Genomic DNA, 10912 nt, shown 5'->3' with positions numbered 1-10912 from the left:
GGATGGGCGAGCGGGGACGTCGGACGGAACCAGGCGAGCCGAAAGGAGTGGGCGCCGGAGACAGGCGCAGTCCAGCAATGCTGTTCAGGCTGTGGGACTTCTCATAGCCTGTTGGAAGCGCTGTGGGGAAAGGAGAGAAGTGAAAGGGGTGAACGGGGGAAGAGGAACACAGGTCAAGTTAAGGCCCTGACTCTCTCACAGTAGGGACTCTGGCACTAGCAACCATAGCAGCATGCTAGAGGAGGGAGCTGCCCTCTGCTACACTTCATATGCCTGATATACTAGATTCTTGGTCCTCTTTGCTCAGCACTGGCCACATCTGGAGATTTGTTGATGGCTTCATACATTCAATGAAGCTGTGGGTGTGCACTGTGGCCTGGTGCTTCTCCTTCGATCTTTCCTTCATGTCCTGGGATTTGGCAAAGATTTTGCTTTTACCAAAAGTTCCCTGTTAGGTCTGAAGCAAGGAACTCTGTCTTGATGCTGATTAACAAACCAGGATAATTTTGGCTGATCAGATAATAGCTTGTTAAATGACATTAAGCCAAATTTATGAAGGTTTATGAAGCCGCTGGCTGATGTTCAAACACAGCCACTATCTTACTCTAATTGCCAGCAGTTCTCCAAGGTTTCAGGCCGAGGTTTTTCTCAGACTTGCCACCTGGAAATTCAAGGAATTGAATCTAGGATGCTCTGCACACAGTGCTTGTGCTCTACCACTGAACTATAACCCTTCCCCAGTGCTGTTGCTCTAGATTGCTAGAGGGCAGGGTTGTAGCTATCAGCTCAGCAAGCTTCAGATGCCACATGCGGACAAGAAGTCCCATCAAGCTGTGCAAAGCTGCCAAACCTGGTTTGGGTTCCTTGGGCTGTCAGTCAGCCTGTGCCTGCCTGCTTCTCATACCACCATTCTTGACCATCTCCCAAATCAATGTTCCCTTCTACAACCAGTCTCAGGCTCGATCCTCCATGTTGAACTTGGAAACATTATTCCACAATCATAGTTCTAAGCCAAAGCATTCCTTAACTGGAAGCTCTGTGGCCTCAGTCTTGAAGAGCATGAGCTGTTAGCTGAAACTGAACTTGCTGAGGGCCAAACTAGACGTGACCTAAAATGGATGCCTCTTTGCATTTAACATTCAGCCTTAAAAAAACAAAACAAAACTCTTAGCATCAGCTGGAGGGAGCTGATCATGTTTAGAACCACAGCAGCTGTGGAGGGAGGGGGAATCCTGCCTCTGAAACTGGTACTGTACCGCACTGTGAAGAAATCTCCCATTTGCCCCAGTTTCTTCTTCCTGCAAAGAACAGCTTCAAAGGAACACTTTTTGTCAAGACCACAGCAAAGGAGGAAAGGGTTAAACTTTCCCTTCCTGCTTGGTAATGATATTGATAATTATTAGTCCCTGCCCCCAGTAGCAGCTGTTTTGCATTTTTGAAACCCAAAAAGACACATTAAGTATCACGGCTATTTTGGCCGTTAAGAAGCTGCCTTGGCAAGCCATTGTTTCTTCTCATCCTATAATACAGGGATGATGATAATAATAATAATAATAATAATAATAATAATAATAATGACTACAGCTCAGCTGGGAAAGCTCAGTCAGTAGACCATGGGACTCTTAATCTCAGAGTCATGGATTTGAGCCCGACATTGAGCAAAATATTCCTGCACTGCAGTGGGTTAGACTAGATAACCCTTCCAGCTCTGTGATTCTATGATACTATTCAGTTAAATAAGTCTTAGTTGATTAAATCTGAATGAATTTGTGTTTGACCCAAATCATAATTTTGACGAAAAAGCCATACTTGTCTTTAGTTGGTTAACCTACCTGATTAATCAATTAAATGTTGCAGCCGTAATAATTAGGGCTGCTGTCAAGGGTTGCCACTGTTGAGCCTCCTAGCCTGACTGCTCCTCCTCTCTGCTGTGGATGCAGCCTGTTCATCTACCTTATATGGGTGAGGAGAATCTCTACATGCCTCTGCAGTAACCTCTGCATGTTTTGCCCTTTCCCTCTGGAAAGTGCTGTGAATTGGGCACAGAGGGAGAGGCCAGGAAATGGGCAGTGGGAACAGTAGCAAGCAGAACAAAGCGGGCCTGTTTGGCTGATGGGAGCACTGAGAATGTCTTGCCCAAGGGACTGCTCCCCCCCCCAAAGCCTCCTGAAATTAGCATTGCCAATAATAATACTGGCTTGGCTTACATGATTGCCATTTAAAGATTGTGGTGGGTTTTTCATAAACATAATTAGAAAAAAAGTAGCAAATAGACTTTCATATAAGCTGATCTTGTACTGTGGGGAACTGACTATATGCTTTTCATTCTCTGGAGAATCCTAGCCTGGCTTCCTGCTGCTCCACCCTATATCCTTTCCTACATCTCTCCTCTGTTTCCCTAGGAAGCAGAAATCCTCACTGCCCCCCATTACATGCTCACAGAGAGGTTCCCCACAAAGCTAGGCATGCAACACAAGCAAAAACATGTACACCGTGCTTGCATTCCTCTTAAAACAGGCCAGGGGGACGAGATGCATGGGAATTGAGCCTGTTTTGAACTGTAACATAGTTGCTTAGCACATTATGTGTGGAAAGGGGACAGGTAAGTGCCCTCGTGGCATCCTACGTGGCACCTAGGGGCAGAAGGTGATCACTACATGTGGTGTGTTCAGTCACAGGAAAGGGACTGCAGTTTACAGTGCAGACAACACACAGTTGGAGCCTCTCTAAGAAAAGCTTATATACACAAAAACAAATAAAGATATAAATAGATACTTACATGTCACTGATCTGCCATCGGAGTACATAATAAAGGACACCTCGGAGCTGAATAACATGTAATCACATATGTATGCATGGGTTTGGAGGTCACAACAGACTGCGTTATGTTGGTAGCATGAACTATGTATAAAATGTATGTGTTGGAACAACATGGTACTGGGTACGATGCAGACTGTGAACTAGAGCAGATATGTGTACGGATATTAATAGTATGCATTTAATCAGAATGTCTGATGGAGCAGTATGCAAAAATGACATCAACAGAGGTTGCATATTCTGCCCGTGGCCAAGCATGTATCACAGTGCAGCCTTCCCCAATCTGGTGCCTTCCAGATGCTGCTGGCCTACAACTCCCAATAGCCTCAGCCAGCATGGCCAGTGGTGAAGCATGATGGGAACTGTAGTCCAACAGCATTTAGAATGCACTGGGCTGTGGAAGCCTGTCGTGTGGACCTCCTTATCAGAATGCACGAAGTATGTGTTGCTAGTGTGTTAACACATGAACCACAAATGCAAGCATGTGCTGTGCTGGACCAATACGTAGCACGGTTATAAACAGTTTGTATGCATATTTATGAATACGGTGAATCTTCATGTACCATGTTTACAGAACACTACCTGTGACCCTGCGTGTCTGTGGCATGTCAATATATGTGCTGTGCATTTCTGCAGCACACTGTGTGTTGGAGTAGGATGTCTTAGAAACTATGCTGCATAACATGCACATGGAAAACATGCCACCACGTACGCCTGTGGCATACTACATGCCATGTAATGTGTTATGTTATGCATGCAGATAAGCAGTGTCTATACAGCATGCTCTGTTTACCAGACCAGCATGTTACTGGATGTTTAAAGTATGCAATACAGAGATGCCAGCCTTCTCTTCAGGGTATCACATTAAACCTATTGCAAAGCAAGGCCCAGTTTCTCTGCCCATGAAAGCCTTACAGTGAGGCTTACCTGCATGTGGAAGAGCTGCTCCACCATGGAGACAGCTGCATCTCAACACCACTACACAAAGGATCCCTGCATGAACAAGTGCTCCCAACTCAGCTCTGATCAGGGTGGAGAAAAAGGACCTTATTGCACAGTGTGTGATGCCCTGAGGATTCCCATCTGCCAGGCAGCCCACCCCAGGAGCAGAAGCGACAACACGCTGAGATTGGATTGAAAGCATTGAGCAGGGCTGACCTGCCTCCGGGGGGGGCGCTGGAGTTCACATGCCCAGCCAGTCTCAGGCGGTAATCAGAGCTGGAGACAGAGAAAGACACGGAGACCTGATCACACCGCGCTGAAAATGCTAAGCAGGACAGGTTGTGCAAGCGGCAAAGAGCAATGTTCACTTCCTTTGTGTGCATGAGAAAGGGGGTTAATTTTGCAAGGAACTGATGCACGCTTACTGATGCACACAATGGGAATGAGGAGGGGGAGAAAAACGGCACGTGCAAAAGTGCACATTCCTCATGCTGCCAGGTGCACTTTTCAATGGCACAGGCAGCACTTGCATGAGAGTCAAATTTGCATTGTTTCACAGATGTTTCCTACATAGAAGTCTCTTCTGTGAAACAAAACTTCAGAGACATGGAGCTTATCTCTTCTATTTGCACATGCAAGTCTTCATAACCATTGTGCAACCCAGCAGCAAGTTGCACATTTAGCCCATTTTGCAAGAGCAGAAAAAGCTTCACCTGCAAACAGGTACAAATGCAGATGTGCAAACACTTTGATTGTGTTTGTCACATTTCCTTTCATTTGCTTATCCAGGTTTTGCATGTGCAGATGGAGAGCAGAGCTTCCCTGGCATGCAGCACTTTTTGAACATGTTCACCAGGTGCCCAGTTTCACACTTACCTCTTCTTCACTTACACACACACACACACACACAAAATTTGATTTTACAACCACAACAAAGGTGCACCTTTATCTCCTTCACACTTTTAAATAGGATTTTGCACATAGGTCTCAATTCCATATGCATGGCAATCTGCACCAGGAAACAGGATAGTGGAGATTGTCTACAGATGGGGAGAGGAGTGCAGCCACAGGATTTGCAATAATGGCTTTTTGGTACCAGCCCCGTTGGGCAGCAGTTTAGGAAGGGCCAAGGTGCTGGGGATGGGGGAGTGTGTAGCTAATCCTAGGAAACCTCAAGGGCAGGCAGAATTAGTCATTCACCTGGTCATCTGGGGTGAGTTAAGAACTGCATCCAAGCAACCATGCATACAACCTTCACCTAAATTGATGCTTTTGTTTCTTTAACACCACAAATGGATAAGAAAAGGAGATTAGACAGGCAAACAACTAGGGTTGCCATATTTCAAACAGTGAAAATCCAGTTGTTGTGCTTTATTTATTTATTTTTATTTTTGAATAATTTTCATTTGGCAAATTCACAAAAGAAAGGATGTTTTTGAGCTATTTTTAAAGGAAAATTACCAAAAAACAACATTGTGCCAACATAGGTTGCCATATGTCTGGATTTTCCCGGCACATTTTTTTTTTTAGCAGATTATGCCCGAACACTGCTTCCAACTGCAGCATTCCGGATATGTCTGGGAAATTCTGGACGTATGGAGACCCTAGAATGGTCTTTTTCACAAGTCTGGTGTAAGAAGGCATTCTTTCTGATGCTCTCCTCCACTTTCCCACCCCACCCCCATGCACTGGACGCTGGGGTGAGGCTGCAAGAGGTGTCAGCCTCACCCAAACGGCTCCCTGTGGAAAATGGAAAATATTCCCCCTGGGTGCAAAAAACAAGCAGGCTAAGGTGTGTGGAGCGAGTTACGTACCTGGCTCACGCGGTCGGGGCGTTACGAGAATACAGGGTGGACCCTACAAGACGTATGAAATGGGGCATTAATTGGAATCAAATATTGGTGCAGCCCATCTTTGGGGAGAACACGAGGGGAGCCCAGCATCTTTATAGGTCCTTGTGCAGTTCAAATATACTTATCCTTTGTGCTAACCTATCCCTATTTCCTTTTATGCTTCTAGCCTTACACCAAATCAAGCCCACACTCCCAAGTGCACTTCATTCCCCCCATCCCCCTTCCTCACCATCCCTGCTGACTCCTCCAGCAACACCCATTTCTCAGTTTCATCTTCTGAGCATGATTCTTTACTCTGTGTGTGTGTGTGTGTGTGTGTGTGTGTGTGCGCGTGCTGTGGAGTACAGCTCCTGCACTCATCCCCACCCTGTTGTGTCTCTATGGGCATCCTCAAATCCAGAGCTATGGGGCCCCCCAATCGTGTTCCCTTCTGTGGACAGGCGCAATATTTGCCCTGAAAATGAAAACAGATAATATGAAATAAGCCACAAGCACATGGGATACAGGGGTGGGTGGGTTGTAAAGACATCTGAGTGCCTATAGTTATGAAAGGTGGGGAAAAGGGTAGAAATATAGAGCTCCCCCCTCAAAGCAAACAGAATTCAGAGCTGTTTCATGATGGGCCTGGTTTAGGGACCTCATCCCTACCTGAAACTTAAGCTGCAGTCCGGTACACACTTATACAGAATGTTCCCATTGAGTGGTGGGACTAAGAACACATAACTGCATATACTCGCATTCATATTTTCTTGCCTTGCCTCTCCCCTTTGTCCTTCTCACTGTCAAAATTGAGATTGTAAGCTCCTTGGGGTAGGGGCTCTTCGTTTTTTGTTTTTTTACTTTGTTAAGCTTGATTTGTGATTTTAAAAATAATAGACCTGGCTTGCCAGTAGTACATGTGAAAAGGATCTAGGGGTCTAGATGACTCTTGGAGTCCCTTCCAACTCGACAATACTATGACAGGGTCTGCCAACCTATCAGCATTTCATTGTAATGTACTTCTCATTAATAGTCTAGGATGACTGGTCAATGGCTGGCTGATCAACAGACGCTACTAGTCAGGAGAAGGCCACTAGATAGGAGAGGAATCTCTCTGGTCCTTTGAACAAGGTTACTTCTACACTACCTGTTTAATGACCATTTATTCTGATTTGTTTGTTGAGAGATTAGACTCTATCAGCACTTACCCCCTGATTTGTTTTTGGGGAGAATAGATAGTGCTGTGTCAAGCAAGTGTTATCCCTAAGTTTCCAGTGTAATTTTCTGTCACTTTCCGTTTTTGGGGGTGGGCGGGGTGGGGCAGCAGGTTTGTTGTGCAAGACTTCCCAAGCAACTATAATTGCACAGCCTGAATTAGCCAGTATGTGACTGAATCCTACCCCAAAATGGTGACAGTTTGGAAGCGCTCTGAGATACCTATCAGAACTTGAAGAAAGTAATGCTTTTTCTGGTGAACAGTGGGACTGGTGTGTGTGTGTGTAAAAAGAGCGAGCGACCACAAAGTAGCAGTCCAGAAGGCTCAGAGCAAATGGTTTCTATGTGGAGTTCATTGAAATGAGTGATGGAGCCTGGGGGTTGCCCAAGATGCTCTCCCTGTAGCAGTGCCTGCTCGCTTCCACTTATATTCTGCTGGTATATTTGTCAAACAAATATTACCAAGGCACTCTTAGTGAACCTATACCAGTGCTTTCCTATCCAAAGGAAATTAAGCCCACTGGTGCTGCCTCCAGAATTTCTCACAGCTCAGTGAAGGGGGTGTTTTTTGTGTAACTGTATGCTAAATGCATTTCACACATATGCAGGGCCTCTGGGGAGCTGTGTGCAGTGTCTGTTCAAGGACAGGTTTCAGTTCATTCCAATCACCATGTCATTTTGGATTTTGAGAAAGGCAGGGCTAAACAGCTTTGCACAAATCACACAGGCAGAGCCCTCCCTCCTTCCATGGAAATTTGAAGTAATACGGGTTTATAAATTGATGCATGAGGTGGAGAAAGTGGTTCAAGAGAAGTGGGGCTGGATCCAGGTTTTAGGGGCTGCCTGAGCAGGCTCTTCTGAATGCCTTCTAGTGCCTACCCTCACTTGAGAGATTGCAAGGGGCTGGACTAGATGACCCTCAGGGTCCCTTCCAACTCTACAGTTCTATGGTTCTGTGATTTGTGCCTGCATGTGAACAGGTTTGCCTGATGACAGTGGCTTGTTATGTCACCAACAGGTAAGCCCAAGAGCAGGCACAGGCAAACTCTGGCCCTCCAGATGTTTGGGACTACAATTCCCATGATCCCTAGCTAACAGGACCAGTGGTCAGGGATTATGGGAATTGTAGTTCCAAACATCTGGAGGGCCGGAGTTTGCCTATGCCTGCCCAAGAGTGTAACACCCCTGCAAGCAAGTGCCAGAGAGAGGCTGGTGGGTGGCCCCCCTCCTCTCCATGGTGTTCACCAGCATGTGCACTTATAAGGCAACAAGAGCTAAAGGGGCGTCCCCCTCATATGCCCTCACTCACTTCCCCAGCAGGATTCCTGCCGTCAGATATGCCAGTCAGCAAGTGAGCATGGTATACGAGGCTAGTGCCACTGCCAGGAACCAAAGTGAAGCAGGGTGCTGGGGGCAGAACCAGCCAGTTGCCTCCGCCCTATGCCAGGTAACAAAGTCATGCCATGTGAGAAGTTTCTCTCCTAATACTGGAGTTTAGAAATCGTTCAGTGAAATTGGCTGTTGATTCAGGATCAGGACAGACAAAAGAGGATCAGCAGCTTAGAAATCGTTGACTAGAATTCTGATCCGTTTTTGATGGTGTTGAACGACCACCTGGAACTCCTTCAGAAAGAAGAGTTGAATGGCAGCAGTAGCACAAGAAAAAGAAGGAGAAGGAAAACCATATTTGGGAAGATCTAACAGGGCTTCCCTTAAACCCTACAGGTAGCATTGGTGGAATTGCCTCAGAGACTCAGCGTTATGTGTAGTCTGCAGTAAAAATGGAGAGCAGCATTCTGTGCCAAGAAGCTTCAATGCAGCAACACTAACTGGGGGGTGGATTGAAACCTGCAACCTATATAAATGTGCAAATTTATTTAATTTGTTTATTTATGCATGCTTTTAGGGGCCTTATTTTGACATTACTATGCCCACCACACCAGGGGGAACCAATAAAGCCCAGTCCTCTTCCTCCAGGGAAATCCTGAGGATCCAGCTAGATGCTACATAGGTTAGTAGTGATCCAGCAGGTTCTAGTATGACCTCATTCTCCTGCATTCTCCAATGAGCCCCAAAATGGCTGCTTCCGTTTCTTTCTTGGCATTTTTCATTTTTGCTTTCCTCTCCATGCAACTATGGGTGGAACATTTTGGTTCCTCACTTCAACTGCTTTATTCTTCATCTGAGCCCTACTAGAAATGCAGCTGGTAACTCTAGGTGCTGGAGGAGGGGAGCTGCAAAGTGGTCAATGGTGGCGAGTTTTGCAGGGAAGGCAAGCGACAAGGAGGACTAAATTGCAAGAGTGAGTAATGGGGTGGGGAGTGGGGTGATGTAGGGAGCCTACTCACCAATTCCCTGCATTCCAGGCATCCTACTCATGCTTCCAGGGGGCCGCGTTGGCATTGTAGTCATGCAGGTACCAGGAGGTGGCAGAGGAGTCTGATGCTGGCTGCGGCAGGCGGCGGGCGCCTATGGGGCCCGGGTTTGGTGGGCAGTGGGGTAGAGGGGGAAGGATAGGGGGTAGGAGCAATGGATGGAAATGAAAAGGGGATAGGAGAAACAGACAGAGGATGTGTGAGGAGGAGGCACTGAAGATGGGCATGTGATGAAGTAGAGGAAGGCACAGCTGTGAAACACCCCTCTCCCTCTCCCACCCCTCACCCCTCTATTGCCCATCTCCCAACCTGAGCTCAGGACTCCTGGTGCCCAGACTCACCTGTCCTGATACATTGGGTTTCCCTCCCTCAGGAGTCCTGCTTTTTTAGCTTTTAGCTTCTAACGCACTACCACTAAGAGGTAAATCTGCATGATGTCATGGTTAGGACGCTTGCCGTAGATGAGAGAGACCTGGGTTCAAATCCCCACTTAACCACGGAATTCATTAGGCGGTACTATCTCTGTGCCTAACCTAACTGACTGTGTGGTTTATGAGGATAAAAGTGGTGGGGAATAATTCTCTGTGCAGGCTTCAGAGAGGAAGTGGAGGGCCATTAATATGTCATTTTTAATGACAGAGCAGGCTTCTGCCTCAATCATTCTAAGCTGTTTTTAAACTACAGCTATAATTTTCATTGCTTTATTATTACTTAATTATGACTGGATGGTGCTGTTGTTTAATAAATGTGGCATTATTATTATTATTATTATTATTATTAACTAACAAGGCTGCTTGCATATTTTATTTATTATTACTTGGCTTGTAATTAATTTCTTGTTAAAACAGGCAGGTGATCTCCTGCTACGCTTATCCTGATTTGGGACAGTAGACTCCAGCAGTGCTTATCTCTGTCACGTCATTTTCACTGCTGCTTGCTGGCTTGCTTTATTCCCAGTCCATCTGAACGAGCTACAAAATTATTTAGCAATGTCCTCAGTAAGGTACTATTGTTGGGACTTGGCATTGGGGAAGCCTCAAATCCCAGTTGAAGAATGAGTTCACCTTGAGCCAGTGACTATTAGTCAGCACAGCCCTACTTTGTGATGATGATGGTGGTGATGAAGAAAATAAGGGTGGCTTGTCTGCTGCCTTGACCACCTTAGAGGAAAGGTGGAATATAATAAAAGCCAGTAACATACAGCATCTTGTAGATGTTTTTGTTTGGAGGCAATCTAGAAATAATGGTTAAATAAGAAGAGAAAAGCTGTGCTTTTAACAGGAGATCCTAGCAACTGAACCTGGGCTATGTGTGCAAATTGTGAGCTCTACCACTTAGCTGTAGCACCTTCCCTAAAATGGCCAAAGCATTGGTCAGGAATCAAACAGGCCTCCCTTGTGACACATCAAGAACATGGGGTGTAGGAAGGGGGGGCAGTGGGGGCAGACCGCCCTGGGTGCCCTCACTGAGGGGGGTAACATTCAGCATGCCACCCACGGGTAAGGGGGGGAGCTGTGCCGCTTTGCCGGTACCATTCCCCCTCATTTTGACAGCTTGGGGGAGGCTTGGGAGTCGCGGGTGGGCAGCGTGCTAAATGTCCGCCATGGGCGGCTCACTCTGGGCACCCGAGTGGCTATCCCGCACCTGGGAGGGCACCCTCCATGCCACACACCCCTTGGGAGCTCGCCCGTCCTGGGCAGCGCGGGCATATGCTCCACCGCTGCACTGACC

The 10912-nt window shown here is 46.6% G+C and overlaps 1 protein-coding gene and 1 long non-coding RNA gene across 7 annotated transcripts in view; one reads left to right on the top strand and one right to left on the bottom strand.

Moving 5' to 3' along the window:
* Positions 1 to 10912, top strand: part of LOC307201404 — a 124431-nt gene that overhangs the window by 17457 nt on the left and 96062 nt on the right. The window lies entirely within an intron of this gene.
* Positions 5 to 10912, bottom strand: part of LOC307201373 (voltage-gated potassium channel KCNC1-like) — a 50249-nt gene continuing 39341 nt past the window's right edge. The window contains exons 5-7 of one of the 5 annotated variants that reach the window (XR_013832691.1): positions 5574 to 5616; positions 3976 to 4035; positions 96 to 120 (exon numbers count right to left, since the gene is read on the bottom strand). Coding sequence is in view for 3 of the 5 variants with exons in the window: in XM_079950523.1 (XP_079806649.1) it covers positions 9178 to 9275 (98 nt within the window). In the remaining 2 variants the exon portion in view is untranslated. Of the gene's footprint in view, positions 121 to 3975; positions 4036 to 5573; positions 5617 to 9154; positions 9276 to 10912 lie in introns of those variants that run through there. The other 4 variants (XR_013832692.1, XM_079950525.1, XM_079950524.1 and 1 more) reach the window with 4 other exon arrangements.

The sequence above is a fragment of the Podarcis cretensis genome (assembly GCF_951804945.1).
Source record: "Podarcis cretensis genome assembly, chromosome: 13".
NCBI lineage: Eukaryota > Metazoa > Chordata > Lepidosauria > Squamata > Lacertidae > Podarcis > Podarcis cretensis.
Note: the sequence above shows the minus strand (reverse complement) of the source record. Positions and strands in the feature narration are given on the sequence as shown.